Source organism: Lutra lutra, chromosome 4 (genome assembly GCF_902655055.1).
Source record: "Lutra lutra chromosome 4, mLutLut1.2, whole genome shotgun sequence".
NCBI classification, from domain to species: domain Eukaryota; kingdom Metazoa; phylum Chordata; class Mammalia; order Carnivora; family Mustelidae; genus Lutra; species Lutra lutra.
Window position 1 is genome coordinate 38,096,829 of NC_062281.1, and position 20,291 is coordinate 38,117,119.

The window sequence follows — 20,291 nt, forward strand, 5'->3', positions numbered from 1 at the left end:
ACAATTTTCTCTATCATGTCTTCTCCCAACAGACACATTTAGGCTTTTTCTTATGTTGACTCTGGAGAAGATGCCTGGGTTTGGATGAGTTTGGTAGCTCACTGTTGGCTTTTTGAGTCAGTGAGACTAAGTCATTGGACATGATCATCAAGTGAAAAGAAGGTTGAAATCATACCCCTATGTGGTATGTTAGGCAGAAAACTGTTCTCCTGAAGATGCCTACATCCTGAACCCCAGAATCTGAATATGTTACCAAATATGGCAAAAGAGATTTTGCAGAAGTGATTAAGGTTACAGATCCTGAAATGGGGAGGTTATGTTAGATTATCTGGGTGGGCCTGATCTAATCACACAAGTCCTTAAAAGCTGAGAACTGTTCTTTGCTGTGATTAGAGAGAGATGCAATGGTAAGAGGTCATGAAGATGTCATCCGTGAAGGACCTGACCTGTCATTGCACTGAAGATGGAAAGGGGAGACCATGAGCCAAGGAATGCAGGAGGCTTCTACAAAAGGCAGTAGTAGAAAGCTGGTAGAGTGGTCATGTCAGTTTTCATCCAAGACTGTGTGAGGGAGACTTACCACAAAGTTAGTAAGAAATTTCAGCTTCAAGGCTTCTTGGCTTGCATAGGACATTTAACAAGACCCTGAGTCTTGGTTATTTTATATACGTAATTTGTATTCTTTTTTAAAAAGACCAATTTCAGGTCCCAGAAAACACAGATCCACTCTTGGAGAATGCTAAAAACAGTATTAGAGGATTTCCCCCCATAGGGATATACCCAACTTCTGCAGATTCACAGATACCTTCTGAGATTATTGGGGTTGGTGATGGTGGAATATCTTAGAATTTATATGAGTATAGTTCCATGAGGACAGAGAAGCCTCAGGAAAAAAATAAGAAGTCAATGTCAGAAAATATTTTAAGAGTACTAAAATTAATGACTGTAAAAAAACCTCTACTAAATTACTGGGAGGAAATCACCAAAGCATAAAAGATATTTATGGAATGATTATATCCAGAATTAGGTTATCTATACAATGAAGAGAGTTTAGACTCATCTTTCCCCAAATGGTTCTAACTGCAGAACAGAAAAAGGATATTTTCACTTCTAGAAAGAAATTTCTTTAATCATATTATAGAGAAACTGAATTTGTCATTAACTATCAATAAATAAGTAAATTAGAAACTGACTTGCTGTAAGGGTTACTCTTAACGATTTGGTTGTGTAAATTTATCTCAAGTCAACAAGTATTTATTTCTTGGAGAACAGCACAGATTACCACTGGAGGTCAGTCTTGGGCTTTCCCTCGGGTCATCGAAAACAAGTGAAAGACTAGAAAGGGAGGTGAAAGCCAAATCTTAATCTTTCATTTTGTAGGTGATACTAGAGCTCTGAGGGATTAAGAAAATGCCTGGCATATAAGGGATTAAGCATAGTTGTATTTGATACTATTTATATCAATATAATTTTGAACATGAAAGGCACACTTATTCTATTTATAATATATATCCTATATGAAGAATAGAAAACTGTCTTGTATAGAACAATTCAAAATGATTTATGTAGTTGTTATGCCCCACCCCAGCATCAGACAAATCCAATTTAAATGAAATTCTATAAAACACCTAACCGGTACTCCTCAAAACTGTTAAGGTCCTCAAAAGCAAGGAAAATATGAGAAAGTGTCATAGTCTAGAGGAGACATAACAATAAATGTAACATGGTATCATTAATGGGACCTTGGAACAGAGAAGAACATTCATAAAATTTTCTTAGGAAAACCGAGGAACTCTGAATAAAGAAAATAGACTTTAAAATAAACTTTAAAATAGACTTTAAAATAGACTTTAGTTAATAATTATATTAATATTAGTTCACCGTAAGTACTAATGTAAGATGTTAATAACAAGGAAAACTGGATGCAGGGTATTTGAGAACTCTCTATAGTATTTTAACAACTTCTCTGTAAATCTAAAACTATTCTAAAATAGGAAATGTATTTTAAAAGACCTATACATTCTAAAAGTCAGCAAACTTTTATGTAAATTTTTTTAGTATCTGAATTTCCTCTTCTTTGATATGCCAGGAAGTTAAGAGTCAAATCTGAGGTTCAGGCCTTATGGCCTGAAATTGTGTTGTATTTTTTGTCCCTCTGCTCTTAATTTTTAGCAATCTTTATATTTTACCATTATTTGTATGCCTTTCCGTAGATTCTAATCTATATTTACGAGGTAAAAAAGTTTAAATAAACAGTTTCTGCCTTCCATCTCTGAGCCCCGTATCATTCTTTAACAGATATCTTACATCTTCTTTCTGGAGTAAAAAAGAATCAAATGGGCACCTCCTCATCTCCCTACTACTAAATTCTTGAATCTATTTACATCTACTTACGGCATGTGATCATGCTCTCTTCCTCCCCTTTGATTCTATTAGAAGACGTGTACTTCTTCCTAACATCAACCCTTCTTCATTTGTGGGAAATTATTTTCTCATTATTTTAGGAATGGTACACTATTGATTTTTCCTTCTCATCCCAGGATATCTCAACCTGCCTTCCAACTGAATCCTTTCCACTGACATTTAAACATCATTGTCTTTCCCATATTTAGAAATAAAACCAGTCAACAACTAAATAGTAACCATTTCTTGAGTCTTTAAAAAGAACAATGGTCCGCTCCAACATTTTTCTTTGGAGGCATAAATGAAATTCAGAGCTGGTTAAGAATTCAAGAAGGTACAAAATGCAGGGGAATCCTAATCTGTGGCCTCTGAATTTAGGACTAACTGATGTCTATAAGCAAACAAGTAGCTGAAGACTCATTGCCCTGTATCATTCAATTGAGAAAAGCTAGAGAAAGAATGATCTAGGGTACTATCTTTCCATTAACCATATGCACTGAGATGAACCAGCTCACTTATCATATTTTTATTCAGAAAGGATAGTAATGAATTATTTATAACCTACTTTCCTAGGGCTTTCCTCCTTTTATACACCTTTTCAAGCAAATGCCGAGATTGCCCATTACTGGTTTTCTTCCCTTCTTCCCTAAATCAGTGCCTCAATTCAGGCTCTCATCACCTGTGTTACTGCTAGAGCATCCAGTGAGCTCCCTACCTAATCCACCTCTAACCATTCCAAATGTGAACTTGATTATATCATGCTCTTATTTTAGATCCTTCAATGGCTTACCATTACAATAAAAGGTAAATTTTAAATAAGAACAGTTAAGATTTTCTATAAACTAGATTTTGCTTAATTCTCCCTATAAACACCCACATACATACCAGTTAGGTCACTGAGCTACCTCTCACCATTCCTCTAACCAATACATTCTCAAGTAACTGGGCCTGGATACTTATTTAGCTACATAACCTTGGGCAAATGATGTGACTCTCTTGAGACTCCGTTTCTATACTGTACAGTCTGAGACAAAGCCCCCAATTCAGAGGGTTATTGTTAGGACTAAAGGAGTTAAGCTGTATAAAACACTTAGGCCATCTGGCACACAGTGAGTATCTGATGAGTGGTAGCTGGTGTTACAGATTCTGGGCAGCCACCTAAGTATAACACACATTCTGACATTAATGGAAATCACTGCTGCCAGGGAGTAGACTTTGTGTCTTCCGAAGCTGGGTTCCAAAGCTGAGTGGCCACACATTTTTTAAAGCCAGGTTTACCAGAGTATAATTTATAAATAACAAAATTTACTCCTTAAAAATGTACAGTGGGTTGGGCTTTACCTAATGTATACAGTTGTGTAATCACCATCATAATCATGAACAGAATACTTCCATCTCCCCAGTATCCTTTTGTGTCTTCCAAATGGGCATTACTGAAATGGCCAAGTTTTAGAAAGAAAGGTGGGAAGCCAACTATAGCACATTTGCAAAAGTCCAGGCATCTTCAAAAGTGTAGAAGGAAGATTATTGGGTTTAGGCTTTGGTGTTTATTTTATATACCTCTATACTCTGTGAGAAGATTTTTAGTCATTTGCTACAGAAAACCTTTGATGAAGAGCCAAAGTTTTAGAAATAAGCAATTTAAAAATGTATGAAATCTTAGATGAGAATTATATACATTCCCATGGCTCTGATGTTAATATTTTAAAAAAGTTGGTTCTTTTATGTAATAGTGACTGAAATCCCAGAAGTTTGCTTGTTAGAACAAACTGTCATATATAAAACCCAGCAAACCATGGACCCTCAGTTATTTTGAACAGTTAGCTCATTTATCATATTTTTATTCAGAAAAGATAATAATGAATCCGTTATGAACTATTTTCCTAGAGGTTTCTCCTTATATACAAACATTTTGGTAGGTCATGAGGAATAAGGAAGCACTGGAAATTCAAAAAAATATGAGAAATGAGCATGTATTAAAGAGACAGGATTCAGAGTCAGAGAAAAGACCTATAACTTAGTACGAAATAAAAGGACAGACGAGAAGAAATAACAATCTTGAGAGGAGAGGAGCTAATTGAGGATGAAGATAAACCTTGGGGAGTTTTACCTGTTCTGATCAGCTTGACTGTAACATTATTTTTTTGCAGTGTAACTTTATCATGCTTCATAGACAATTGGATATGGTGGTTTATGTAGTCCTTTATTCTTTAGATAGTTGTAGGCAAGCCAAATACAATAAATAATAGCAAAAAGTCTGGGGAAGTAGAAACCTTACTTCAGTGGAAATATCCATTACTTTAGAAATATTGAAGAAACATGGACTAAATACTGTATATTTTCTGATGCCTAATTTTTTTTATTATTATTATTTTTTGTAAATGAGATTTTTTAGCTATCAAAGAGACTGTCAGAACAGGTACCAAGCCTGCCCAGGATGGGTTACCAAGTCCAAGTCAGTCATTAGCAGAGACTGAAAGGAGATCTAAGGAAGTGGCTAAGACCAAGTGGTTAAGAGGAGGAGGAAGGAGAGAGGGCAAAGGAAGAAATGCTCAATTAGTGTTATAATTGTCTACATTCTTCTTCAGGATATGGAGTGTGTGGATCAAAGAACCCCACCTTCAGATCCCCAGTGATGCAGTTCTATTCTTTGCCCCCTAAAAATATGGTTTTTATTTTGCTATAAAAATTTTATTTACTCTAAAACACTGATTTGAAAATGAGCATGTGTTACTCCTTATATACACTACTTCTGTAAGTAGGCTTAATAAGATGATTACTTGCTAGCCAGGAATAACACAGTAATTACTGCATCCAAGTGAACATAACCCAGGGCAATCTCAGCCTTCTCATCCTTCTGTTTAGTCAATTTTTAAGTGTGTGCATTGTTTTCCTTCCTTTTTTAAAGAATAACTCTAGTAGCTCTTGGAAATAGGGGGTGAAATATACAGCCTATATAATATATGCTACATACAGCTGTTTCAAATCCTAACTGAAATAATCTGATACTACATTAGAATACAATATATTTATTATAGTAGAATGGAGAAAAATGTAGCTATGATATTTGTTTGAACTACCAACATGTGAGGAAAACTGAGAGGTTCAGTCTAAAATGGATCTGAGCTTAGAAGGACATCTGTTTAAGTTATTGTACAGTTCAATCAATTTCAACTCCTCTCTATTGCTTACTTCAAACATTTCAGTCCAGTATTCAAAGCCTTCCACAATTTGTACCTAACCTGTCTCCATCAAACATACAGTTAATCACCAATACCTTCCAGTTCTTTTGATGTGTATGTTGCATAATCTATCTTTTCTATCTCTATGAACAGAAATAGGAATTCCTATGAATTAAGGAATCCATTGATCAACTCATACTGCAAGCATTTATTCAGCATCAAATTGTACGTATGCTCAGCATTTCGCTTGGGCTTTATCATCTCCATCTTAGAACACTGAAACATACAGATTTATGTATTCACTTTGCTATCCTCAGTGTGTGGTTTTTGTCCTCATGTTTGGTCATCATGTTTTGCCTCATGGTCACAAGTAGCTGGTCACTTCCATTGTCATGATTCCAAGAAGGTGGAAAAGCAAGAAGGTGAAGACTTTCTGAGAAATCTGTTGTAAAGTTCTCTTTATATCTCATTGGCTAGGACTGTGTCAAAGGATGTCAGATGATGTCAAAGACTTTTTCTCTCCATCTTTCAGGTTTCCTTATTTCTATGAGTTCAATTCCTTTCTCTTTCTCTTTTTAAAAATACAGGTTTTCTTCATGTGATAGTGGTAAAGGAGAAGAAAGCAGCATGGTCAAAGAAATCTCCAGTATGGTAACATCTGGACTTAATGATCCACGGGAAAGAGATTTTATTCTTCCCGGTGTATTCATAGAGAACACTGCCCTGGTCTGAGTAGTGTGTCCATATCTGGGCCAATAACTGATAGGGGGATGGAGTACAATGACTGACCAGGCCTGTGTTTCATGTCTACCCTGTAATGGGAATCCCTATTGAAACTATATAGGAGAATGTTGTTTAGCCAAAGGAAAGGAAGTTCTACTATCAGATTGAAGAGGGTTAGAAATGCTGGGCAAACACAACACTTGTCCCTATAGCAGCAGTGAACAATTGGTAAGCCAACATTATTTCTGCCATACCATATGGTATGTAACATTAGGCTTTAGTTGACAGTATGTTTAAAGTATTGAAGAGAGCCAAAACTGCTTTCTGAGGAGTATTCTAGATCTGGCTTACCTGGGAATCCTGAAGTCTCTGTGGCCCCGACAGTCAGTTGCATCCCAATATTCATCATCCTCTTCTTTCATAGTAAAATAATTTTAAGCATGGCACGTGGTCACATATTAGAAGAATTATATTTCTCAGCCTCCCTTGCAGCTAGGTATGACCACATGATTAACTTTGTGCTAATGGAAAGTGAATATATCTGATGTATGCAACTAATTGTGTGTGCATATATAACTGGATATGATTGTATATCTTGATCAAGCTCTATTATCATTGCCTATCTTCCTCATAAAATATATGAACACTAGAACTTGGAAGCACAAACTTTATCTCTTGTTTAATGATGTCACTCTAGTATCCATTATAGTGTTTGATATATAGAAAAGGTTCAATGTTTATTAAGTAAATGAATAGGTCATCCTTCTCTGCCTATTCCATTCCAACATCCCCATGAAGCTAAATCTCTGACTGCCTGGCCTAAAGTCTTCTCCTCCTGTTGTGAATCACTCCTCTAACACTCATTTTCCATACAGCATGTTTAGCACTTCTTATTTACTGCTTTGAGTTCTTAGTTATCAATTCATTTATCTATGTTTTATGTCTCAACCAGATTATGAAATCCTACAGGGTGGAAACAATAGTGTACTTATTTTTCATACCTTTTCCAGTCTGTATTCAGTATATCTGGTATATGGAAAGCCCTCAGCGAATACTGTTGAATACAACCAGGAAAGACAGTTTAAGAGAGCCTTAGGAAAACTTAATGCATTCACTGGATTTCTGGTCAAGAAATCTGTATGAGATAAACATAAGCATGGCTGGAAAATTAAGATTTTTATGGTTTTCTTGATGTTTAGCATGTACCCTGAAGCAACTATGATGCACTTCTCTCTAAGCATAAGCTTGTTTTTCAGGAGACAATTAGGCGATTTTTAATATCTATAAGGCCTAAGTAAAATTGTGACAGGTGTGATAGTTCAATGTACCTAAGAAGTCCTTCTCTTGGAGAGGATAGGCAATAAAATACTTAATAACTTTTCCAGGTCTAGATTGTAAGAAATTCAGGGTATTTCCTCATAGGCCCTCTTGTCCATTTAAGGCTCTGCTTGAATCCATATTTTATTGGTGCCTGTGTTTATTGCTTGGTTACAAGTAGTTGATCCAGGTGCCTCTGAAGGGAAACAAATACTCAGCATAGCAACACCGATGGAAAGTCACCACATGCACATCATCCAAAATCCCCACCTCCTTTTTTAATACAGAAATATGTAACCTCTGACATGGGCTTTCCCATTCACACCTACAGAAAGACAGACAGAACAACATCCTCTCCCATACTGGTTTTAGTTCCTGCTTCCAAACCTCACTTCTGCTCACCTGTGTTCTAAGGGTATACTTTTTGCCTCTATTTCCCTCATCTTGCCTAATGTTCTACTCCAAAAAAACTTCTGTTACTATACAACCACTCAAAGTCCCTTCTTCTCTTCTTACTCTTAAGTTTCTAGTTCTAATTATTCCTAGCAATCCTAAAGTTGGTCAAGTATGTCTTGTAAAAATTTTTACCACTGACTGAAAAATAAGAATTTCCCTTCCTAAATGAGGAATAACCCCAAAGAAGATTATTTCTATGATAAAATAGTAATAATGCCATCAAGAAAACAACTTCGAACACTACTCCATAGGGTGCATACTCAATCACAGTACATAGCAAAAAAGATCCAACATATTATATTGTCCCATAGCAAACTGTAAAAACACCCAAGCAAACTATGTTAGACATATATCATATTAGTTACTGATAAAAATAACTGCATTATAAAAAATAAACTATTTCAAGTTAACACACTAGTTTTAGTACTTTATCTATATTGCTTATGGTTTCACAGATTTCAGATAGAACACTCAGCTTTCATCTCAGTTTAAAGTAGTCTAATACTTTAAAAATTTGATGCAAATTTTCTTCTAGCTGTATTTTTTGTATGACAGCAACTGAAATAAAATGATAGAAAGGTAGGATTTCTTGTTTGCTCAGTTTTTGAATGATTCCTTACAATGTCCTGTATACTAACAGCTTTAGAAAAACTTAGGATTTTTTAGTTTCCTTTTATCATATAAAAATGGCCTGCATTATTCTTCTATAAATAGACTTAAACAAATGAAAATTCTTTAGCTTTTTGTTTATTCATATTCTCTTTCAGAAATTTCCTGACGTCTACTGGTACATATTACCAAACTATCTCTCTTGTTAATTATTATTACATGAATGTCATGATTATATTACTAATAACCATTTTTGTATAATTGGGCCTTTACGAGAACAAGATTATCTTGCAAGAGGTAAAGAAACCTCTAAACTGTAAACCAACTGTGTAAATCACCACAGCCCTACCCAGAAATCAAGGATGAATAGTGGAGCTCTAATTCTGGAGAAAAGTTTGAATCGTATATTTGGGTTTGACTGTGAAGTTATCTAGAAGCCTGACTCTGATCTCATGTAAATGGCAGAGAAATAGGATGTAAGAAACCCAAGTAACATTCCTGTTGTTCTAGGGTTAAACAACCAATTGTTTTCATAGAGATGAATTATAGAATGGAGTATGAAAGGACATGTTTGTACATATGGAATGCACTTTGGGTTTTTGAATATTAAATGTTTATTTCTCTTATGTTCTTTCTTGGCCTATCATATTATGTATAGAGAAAACAATAATTTAAAAAAGAGAAATAATTCTGGAAGCCAGCAATCATGAAAGTCACAACACTCTAAAGGGACAAATGAAAATCAAAGAATACAAATACAGGCTGATTGATCCAGTGGCCTCACCTATCTAGAGTACATTTTTCAGAGTGAAAACATTGGAAAAGTTTTGATCAACATGAGAGGCAATTTGCCTGAACTATCAAGCTGGTCATTTTATTGCCTAAAGTTCTTCTCCTTAAATATGTATTTGAAAGTTTGTGTTAGTTGTCCATACAATCAAAATTAATATTAAATCTTGGCTTTCGCAATAATCCTTAGATTGTTCCACTGTTTTTCACTTCTATTTCCAAAGACTTTTCCATCTTTCTCCCCCTTTGTTTATAGTGTAAATGTTTCCTCTACTAATAAAAATCACCCACCACATTCTTGAATAACTTTTAAAATTAATCTTTCAAAGAAAACTTTGTCAAAGATTGTCTGGAAATATCATCACCATCCAAAATAAGCAGAAGAAAAGAAATAATAAGAATTAGAGCAAAAATCAGTAAAAGCCTTTAAACAGGCTAACTAAAAAAAGGAGAAAGGAATCAAATGACTAATATCAGACCTGAAAGAGGGGACATCACTACAGATCCTATGGAAATTAAAAGGATAATAAAGGGATATTATAAACAATTCCAGGCCCATACATTGATAACCATTTCAAGAAAATGGACCAATTTCTTGAAAAACAATCAGATAAAACTCACATAAGAGGAAACAGAGGATCTCACACAAGAAAAAACAGAGGATCTAACTGCCGAAAGTAGGTAGATAAAGAGTCAACCACAAATAGATATAGGCCTATATCTATTAAAGAGACTGAAGGAATAATTAATAACCTTCCAAAAAAGAAAGCATCAGGCCTAGATGAGTTCACTGATGATTTCTAGCACCATTTAAGGAAGAAATTATACCAATTCTCTACAATCTATTTCAGAGGACAGAAGCAGAAGAAATATTTCCTAACAATCTACAGGGCCAGCATTGCCTTAATAACAAAACCAGAAAAAGACATTTTAAGAAAAAGAAACTAGAGACTGATATCTCTCATGAACAAAGAAACAAAAATCTTCAACAAAATACCAGCAAATATAATCTAACAGTGTATAAAAAGAATTACATATTACACTAAGTGGGATTTATCTCAAGTATTGCAAGGCTTGTTTAACAATTAAAACTCAATTAATGTAATCCATCACAACAACAAACAAAATGAAAAAAAAATCACATGATCATATGAATGGATGCATAAAAAGCATCTGACAAAATCCAAACCCATTCATGATAAAAGCTCTCAGTAAACTAGGAATAGACAGAAATGTCCTCAACTTGATAAACATTATCTACAAAAAACCTGCAGTGAGAAACCCGAAACTTTCCCACTAAGATCAGATAGAAGGCAAGGATGTTCTTTCTCACCACTATTTTTCTACATACTGGAAGTCCATTCTAGCAAAATAAGGCAAGGAAAGAAAATAAAATTTTTACAGATTGGGACAGAAGAACTGTTTCTGTTTACAGATGGCAGGACTGTCCAAGTAGAAAATCTGAATGAATCAACATGAAAACTGTGATTATAGCAAGGTTTCAGGATATAAGGTTAAAGTGCAAAAGTCAATTACATTACATTTCTATATACTAACAATGAACAAGTGGAATTTGAAATTAAAAGCACAATAGCATTTATATTAGCATACCAAAAAATGAAATACTTAGGTAAAATCCAACAAAATACATAGAAGATTTATATAAGGAGCTCTGACAAATGAAATCAAAGAACTAAGTAAGTGGAGAGATATTCCATGTTCATGGATAAGAAGATTCAATATTGTTAAGATGTCATTTCTCAACTTGATCCATAGATTCAATACATCCCAATCAAAATTCAAGAAAGTTATTTAATGGCTATTGGCAAACTGATTCTAAAGTTTTCAGAGTCAAAGAACCAGACTAGCTTATATAATAATGGAGAAGAACAAAAATGGAGGACTAACACTGCCATACCTTAAGACTTACTATAAAGCTACAGTAATCGAGATAGTGTGGACTGGTGAAAGAATGGACAAATAGGCCAATGGAATCCAAGAGAGAAGCCAGAAATAGGTCCTCATGAATACAGTCAAATGATCTTTGACAAAGGAGCAAAAGCAATGCAATGGAACAGAGACAGTCTCTTCAACAAATGGTGTTGTAAACAACTAGATGTTTACATGCAAAAAAAAAAAAAAATTAGATATAGATCTACCCCTTCAGAAATATGAACTCAAAATGGATCATAACTTAAATGTAAAACCACACTATAACTCTTAAAAGAGAACATGAGAGAAAACCTAGATGATCTTGGGTATGGTGATGCCTTTTTAGATACAACACCAAAGACATGATCCATGAAAGAAACAATTAAAATTAAAAACTTCTGCTCTGTGACAGATAGTATCAAGGGAATTAGAAAACAAACCATAGACTAGGAGAAACTATTTGCAAAAGACACATCTGATAAAGGATGTTATCCAAAATATACAAAGAAACTCTTAAAACTCAACAGTAAGAAAACAACGCAATTAAAAAATGAGGCAAAGAATTTTATGGACACCTCACCAAAGAAGCTATGTAGATGGAAAATAAGCATATGCATAGGAAAAGATGTTCCACTTCATATATCATCAGGGAGATGCATATTAAAACAATAAAATATACCATTACACACTTAATAGAATGTCCGAGGTCCAGACCACTGAAAACACCAAACGTTGCTAAGGTTGGCAACAGGAACCCCCTCCTTCAGTGCTGGTGGGAATGCAAAATGGTACAAGCTACTTTGGAAGACAGTTTGGCGGTTTCTTATAAAACTAAACATATTCTGATCATATGATCCAGCAATCACACTCCTTTTTGTCTGCCAAAGGAGCTGAAAAGTTATGTCCCCACAAAAGTCTGCAGATGAATGTTTATAGTAGCTTTACTCCTAATTGCCAAAAGTAGGTAAAGACTTAACAACAAATTTGCTAAGTTGTATAAATTCCTAAAGCACATCAGAAATCTATGAATTCGATTTCACTGATGAATTCGATTTCACTGATTCATAGACTTGGCACAAATAATATAGGAACATAAAATATTGTTTCCAACCCAATTTGTTTCAAGAACCTCATTGAAAATGCCATGGGGAAATATTTTGTGCTCTATTTACTTTCAGGTCATATGATTACATCCTTATGGATTATCTAACATATATTAGAAAAATGCTGATATTTTAGAGAGGACATAGCTCTATAGCCTTTCTAAAAAAGATACTGAGCAAAGGGTGCCTGAATGGCTTGTCGGTTAAGCATCTTTTGACTTCAGCTCCTGTCATGATCTCAGGGTTCTGAGACCGAGCCCCACACTGGGTTCCATCCTGGACGTGAAGCCTCCTTAAAATTCTCCCTCTCCCTTTCCCTCGCCCCTGTCACTCCCCCCCACCAAAACAAAACAAAACAAAAGAGAAAAAAAGAGATACTGAGCAAACAGAAATCATGGGCAGTAAAAGATGGTCTGTCAGAGAATCATTTATAAAAGTTAAAAGCTTTATCATTTTTAAATATTTTTTTAAATAAAGAAGACAGAGAGATTAATGTAATAGTTATAATCCACACACTGTGATAGAATGGAAATAGCACTGACTTGAAGGACTTAAATATTAAAATTTCACTTCCACCATTTTTTAGCTATGTATGAATGATTTCAGGCAGGTCACTTACCATCTCTGAGCCCCAAGACCCTAATATGTAAAATGAAAATGATGCCCATATGAACCTCACAAAGTGGTTGTGATAACACACTCAAAGATACAATGAGTTAATTTACATGAAAATGCCTGGCACACTGCCTAGCATCTAGGAACTCTCAAAGAACACCTCTTCCTTTCCTTCTTAATAAATAGAACTCAGTCTTCTGTATAACTCTTGACAAAAATAAAACCAATGTCTTTTTCATAGATGAATGGCTTCTTCACTTGAGTTTTTACAGGAGATATATTCTAAGTACAGATAGCATTATAGAAGTATGGAAACAAAAAGCAAAGAAAACATATCTTGAAAAGCATCTAATAAGCAGTTTTCTTTGTTTCATGCTGACATGCTTTGTGGTTTCAATGTAGGCTTCCAATGAACACCGGATCAAAATTAAAATTCTAGGCAGGCTTTCAACTTTTATGATTATGTCTGTTCTTCACTGAGCATGGGAATCGAATGCTTTGGAAGTTATTTATTGAAGATATTCCCATAGCACTATCACAAAGGTCACTTCCAAAAGAGGCCCTAGCCCTGTAATGTATCTGAGTAAGTGAAAGCTATACCAGGTTTCTTGCATTGTACTTTAAAAAATTGAAGCAGGATACTAAAACCATATTTTTAAGAGGCTTTTCTGAGGCTAGGCCACAGCAATTTTGCAAAGGTCCATGACAGGAAAAGAGACCAAATAAATTTCAAAAATAAAGAACACCAATCTAAAAGTAATTTATGACCATATTTTGAATAAAATTAAATACAGAATAATTAGCAGAAATTATTTAAGTATAGTTTTCCTATTATGAATGTAAAGTTGGGAGAGATGCAGTAAGACTAATCAAAATCAGGTAATAGTTACCTCTGTGGCCTTGCTTGATGGTTCCAGTCCAATCATATTTGCTACTATTAACTGATGTAAGAGTTGAACTTGAGCCACACTTAGGAAGAAGTCCAGGTTTGTGGTTATATTCACTTCCAAGGAATGGCCACACACTAAAATCTCCTGAAGGAACAAAAAAGTTGAATACAGATAAAGATACATGATACCCATTAGATGATAATTTATCATTCTTACTTATTTGACCTTTACCATGTTGATGAATTATCCCGGGACTCAAGTTCATATGCTAATGAGAATAGCAGAAACGGAGAGCACAGCCACTCCACATAGTTTAATGGATTAATTTAATAAACATTTATGAGGTCCTGCTGTGCGCAGGGCCATGCACTGGTTGCAGGGAAACAAACTAACAACACAAACACAATTTTTTTTTTACCATTTCATATACATTTGGCTTTTTTATACCTCAAACTACTAACATCATTCCCATATGTAAGTGATGATGTAATTCTTTAGCATAATCCTGTTCATTCATTCAAACTAACAAATATTTACTGAGCATCTCCTAAGTAACATGCAGTATACTCAGCTGCTAGGGATAGCACAAAGAGGAAGGTTAGCTTTGAATGGCAACCTGCTCTTGAGGAGAGTCTAATCTTGTTGGGCAGACAGATGTAAACAGCCCAATTATAGGCAAGGAATGACAATCACAAGTGGTATGGTTTGAGTATTCTCCAAAGTATACACTCCAAGTGATTTATAACAAAATAGTGCTGAAGCCAAAGATAGCTAGACTAATTAATTTCACTTCTTCTTCGAGCTGCTAAAATCTTGGCTGCATCATGTAGATGTCCACATTTAACTGATGCTGTTCTGCGTAACTTGAGTCACTTCAACATTCATCACTGGAAAACCATTCAGGGAGGGAAAAAAGAAGAAAAAAACCAGACCCCAAGTTTCACTTAATAAGCAGAACTTCTGCCTCCTGTCAGGAAGAGAATGTGGACAATGTTCAAATGTTTGGAAATGTCCAAAGAACCTTCTTACTAGTGTCATCGAAGGGAATGGATTTAAGGAGTCTTACGATGGGTCCCAATGCAAACTACACAGCTTAGGATAGATTTTAACACAGCTATAAAGAATAGTATGTTGGAAATGAATATTCCTTTTGCTTTTTGGGTTAAATAATCTTCTCCCCACAACAAGTTCCCTGTATTTACTTATTATAATTAGAATTCTTATTTTATTCCTCTTGCACACACGTTTGCTCTTCCCCTCTCTAAAATAAATAAATCTTTAAAAAAATAATAAAAGAGAGAAGTAGTCAATCGATTGTTATGAGGATTAAATAATTACCTGAAAGGCAATAACAGTATTAAAAAGTATTCATTAATCTTTGGTGACAATAATAACATCAATAATAAGCAATGTGACATCCTGTGCATAAAGCTAAAAAAATCCCTAATATACAAAGAGAAGCTATTCCATTATATAGGCTAAAATGAAATCTAAATTAAGTTCTCACCTCAGTGTGCATATTTTCTGGAGAAATTATTTTGGTGAAAATGATAGCAGGTGCTCCAGTAATTCGGACAGAAAAATCTGTTAAAATGGGAGTCAGAATTGCTCTTCTTTCTTGATGTCGCCGTATGCTAAGAGATAAAGTAAAAAATTATTAGTGATTTCATTTTTTTCAAGGATTCTTTTCATTAAATTTATATAAGTCCTTCCAAAGGGGCATGTGCACTTGAATTTATAGCAGCAATGTCCTCAATAGCCAAACTATAGAAAGAACCTAGATGTCCATCAACAGATGAATGGATAAAGAAAATGTGGTATATATACACAATGGAATACTATGTAGCCATCAAAAGAAATGAAATCTTGCCATCTGTGACAATGTGGATGGAACTAGAGGGTATTATGCTTAGCAAAATAAGTCAATCGGAGAAAGACAACTATCATATGATCTCCCTAATATAAGGAAGGGGAGATGCAATGTGGGGGGGGTTGGGGGTAGGAAAAGAATAAATGAAACAAGATGGGATCGGGAGGGAGACAAACCATAAGAGACTCTTCATCTCACAAAACAAACTGAGGGTTGCCAGGGGGAGGTGGGGAGGAAGATGGTGGTGAGCTTATGGACACTGGGGAGGGTATATGCTATGGTGAGTGCTGTGAAGTGTGTAAACCTGGCGATTCACAGACCTGCACCCCTGGGGCTAATAATACATTATATGTTAATAAAAAAATAAAAAAATAAAAAGAATTTGTGTAAGTCTTCACTACAAACAAGTATGACAAAATTAATTATTTTGAGAGTGTTTATTTGTACATTTTATAGTCATAGTTTCATACTTCAATTCGTAACTTCAGATTAATAAAAGATAGCATAAAACTAATGAGAAATCCAGATGTACTTAATTTCATATTAGTCACATCCCTTCAACAAATTACTTGGTTTTTAATTACTTTTGTTCTTACAAATAGTTTAATCTTTTATTACCAATAATAACCTTCCTATTTTAGGATGATTTTTAATTTCCTATTTTTCCTATTTCTGACCTAGTTGACAATTGGCATTTTCTGAACCTGTTAAGTTCATAAGCATCTCCTCTTAATCTCTGAATGACCTCCTTTTTTAAGCTCATGGATTATTACTGCACATATGGTTCATGAAATAGCTTTCGTGACTTTGATATCGAACGATTCTTCACAACAACCGTGTATGTGAAGTAAAATTCATTACCAGCCCCATATTATCTACAAGGAAATGAGGATCAGGGGCTATGCTAAGGCCACCTAATGTGAACAAAGTTTCCATTGTTGGACCTGGCAACAGAATAGCATTTGGTCTCTATTTTAATTTTTCCTTATACATTCTCATCTTTGATCAGTTACTTAGCACGACATTTCTACTTTACATTCAAAAGTGTTAAATGCTGGGGCGCCTGGGTGGCTCAGTGGTTTAAGCCTCTGCCTTCGGCTCAGGTCATGATCCCAGGGTCCTGGGATCGAGCCCCGCATCGGGCTCTCTGCTCAGCAGGGAGCCTGCTTCCTCCTCTCTCTCTGCCTGCCTCTCTGCCTACTTCTGATTTCTCTCTGTCAAATAAATAAATAAAATCTTAAAAAAAAAAAAGTGTTAAATGCTAATGACTTCAAAGGAAGTACTGCATACATGGTAGAAGATGAAACTGGAAAACACTGTTGAGAAACTAAAGCTTGTGCTAGTACAGTTCTTCAAGTCTCCCTATCCATATTCTAAGTTTTCATTTTATGAAATAATATAGTTCTACGTTTTACTAGCAATCTGTACCTCAAAAGTTTCTTGGAACCATCAACTATTCCTTATGAATATGTCCCCACTATTCACTTATATAGTGATAAATTGAGATGAGAGAACTGGCATAAATTATCTCGTGAAAAAGCCCAGATGAACTCAAGTCTTTCTACATCCTTTTCTACCAGAGTAGTCTAGAAAGTAGAAAGTGCTAGTATCTTTTGCTCAAATTTGCAATGGGCAAAGCTTTACATGGTGTCTGCCAAAAAAGCAAATTGGATCATCTGGTTCTGTGACACATAAGTATTGGATTTCAAGAAAGTCAATTTTAAAGAATTAAGAGATCTGGTGAATAGAGGGTAACAGGAAGAAGTATTAAAATTTGTGAATACAGAGGAAAGGTTATGATCCTGAGAGACACCATAATTATAGCTTAATAGCTCAAGTTCCATAAAATGGTCAATGTGAGAAACATGTAACATCTGATGTGCTCTCACAGGGGAATGTTAAAATATATGATGTATTAAAAATACCTTAAAATGGAAAAGACAGCAGGAAACCAAATAAGAGCAAATATTAACGAAAAACCCAATGGGAAAAAAATGAGTATTTATACATATCATATTTTCCCCCATTATGTGATGAATTAAATCAGTAACACAACATATGAAAGACCTATGGCCTTAGAAATAAAAAAAAATTTTAAATTTAAGTCAATAGTCCTCTAAAATTATAGTTTTCTGGTACATAACATTTTCTTTTGTGTTATTTCTTGTAAGTCTTTGAGGTAATCATATACGTTTTTTAAATCATTAAAGGTTTTTATAGATTGAAATACTTCAAAAGAAATAGATACTCAAAAAAAATCACCATGTTTTACTAGATAAGAGAATAGGACTTAAAATTTTAAATTTTCGAGAAATGAAAAACAGACTCACTAAAATAAAATACATAATATATGGGTAAATTGCATTTTACATACAGCTCAAGAAAAAAAATCAATTATAAACTAGAATATACATTTGAGAAAATTCCAGGAATGTGCTAAAGTAAATTTTAAAATGGAAAGTTTAAAAGAAAAGTTAAGAGACATGGAGGGGCAGATGCAACATATTTAATTTGTATTCCAAAAGAGAGAACAGAAAGTAAGGAAAAGGAACAGTATCAGAGAGTTAATGGCTGAGAATTCTCCAGAACTGATTAAATGTAAGAGCCCATGGATTCCAGAAGTATAATGAGTGCCAGTTCAGATAAATACAATAAAATTCACAATCAGGTATCTCTTGGTCAAAGAGCTGATCACCTATGATGAATGAAAGATAGTAAAACCAGCTATAGAGAACAGATGATCTATATAGTATGCTAAGATATAGGACGTTAGGAGAGTTATGGAAGAAATATTTCTCTGGTATACCAGGAAAGTGACTTAATGTATTTCTATACTGTCCATAGAAACACGGAAATGGAACAGTTATTTGTACCTGTCAGCTAACACAGAAGATTAAACACACAGAAATTGGGACACCTGGGTGGTTTGCCTTTGGCTCAAGCTCTGGTCCCAGAATCCTGGGATCCAGTCCCACATTAGGCACCTTGCTCAGCAGAAGCCTGCTTCTCCCTTTCCTGCTCCCCCTGCTTGTGCTCTCTCTCTTTCTGACAAATAAATAAATAAAATTTAAAAAAAATGAATCTTAAACCCACAGAAATTTATAAAACCCTGTGTGAGGATAAAAAAATTGACAATCATAAAGTGCTAAACAAGTAACAGGAAAGTAATGATATATGTTAACAAAAACTTTTCAGTTGATCTCTGAAAATAGCAGATGGTAAATAAGGAAAAGTATTGTTCTCTGAAATTGTTAGTATGCAAGAAGGCATAGGTACGTGCCACCCGTACTCGTGAAAATACATGTTTAGGAAGGCTGTGGTCATTTTTCCTGGGCTCAGCAAAATAATGCTCAGTTCTTCTGCCCATCTTCCATACATTTTGGAATGACACTATGGGAAATATTAAAGCAGTTTAAGAATCCTATTTCAGGGGCGCCTGGGTGGCTCAGTGGGTTAAGCCGCTGCCTTCGGCTCAGGTCATGATCTCAGGGTCCTGGGATCGAGTCCCACATCGGGCTCTCTGCTCAGCAGGAAGCCTGCTTCCCTCTCTCTCTCTGCCTGCCTCTCCGTCTACTTGTGATCTCTCTCTGTCAAATAAATAAATAAAATCTAAAAAAAAAAAAAAATCCTATTTCAAAAACTGCGTATTATGAAAGACCATATATAAATAGGAAAAACGGTACTAAGGTTTCCAAAATATTCCACTAAAAAGAATAAAAAGTGCTAGATGGTCTGTGTGTGCATCGAACAGTTTTTATTGAACACGAAGACTTTCTTGGTATGGCTTTACAGCCGAGCTTCAGATAGAAGATACGTGACAGAAGATACTTATTTAGGTCTTGTTCTGGTAAACCCCTTGTAGTGGTTATTCCTCAATATAAAAAACAGTAATATTCACAGCCATTTATTATAAACAGTCTACTATTTGGAAAGCTGTTATAATTTTATTAACTGTACTTATTTGTAGAGATTCTTCTTAGTTTTAGATAAAGAATATTTTATTTATAAAGTTTATTTGTTTAAGCAATCTCTATACCCAATGTGGGGCTCAAACTCACAAACCCAAGACCAAGAGTCACGCACTTAACTAAGCCAGCCAGCTACCTAGATAGAAGGTTCCTGAAGATAATATGAATTGTTTATAATTTAAAAATCAAATATATAATTAAGAGTTTAAACCTATTTTGGTGTTTTTTTTTCCTCCAAATGAAACACTATCCAGTGATCTAATGCAGTTAAAATAAAATCCAAACTCTCTTTGATCTATAAGGCCATTCATAATTTAGTCCCTTCCCTACCCTAAACTTTCATTATTATTCTTTTCCTCCCAGCCAGCCATAGTCTTAAGTGTGAAAAACTGATTTCTACTCAAAGATCTCTGCTCTGCCAGAACACTCTTGAC

At 34.8% G+C, this 20,291-nt stretch overlaps 1 protein-coding gene across 4 annotated transcripts in view; it reads right to left on the bottom strand.

Moving 5' to 3' along the window:
* Positions 1 to 20,291, bottom strand: part of VPS13B (vacuolar protein sorting 13 homolog B) — a 763,452-nt gene that overhangs the window by 251,254 nt on the left and 491,907 nt on the right. For all 4 annotated transcript variants that reach the window (XM_047723595.1, XM_047723597.1, XM_047723594.1 and 1 more), the window contains 2 exons: positions 15,527 to 15,653; positions 14,020 to 14,163 (listed from right to left, as the gene is read on the bottom strand). In XM_047723595.1, coding sequence (XP_047579551.1) covers positions 14,020 to 14,163; positions 15,527 to 15,653 — 271 coding nt within the window. The remainder of the gene's footprint in view (positions 1 to 14,019; positions 14,164 to 15,526; positions 15,654 to 20,291) is intronic.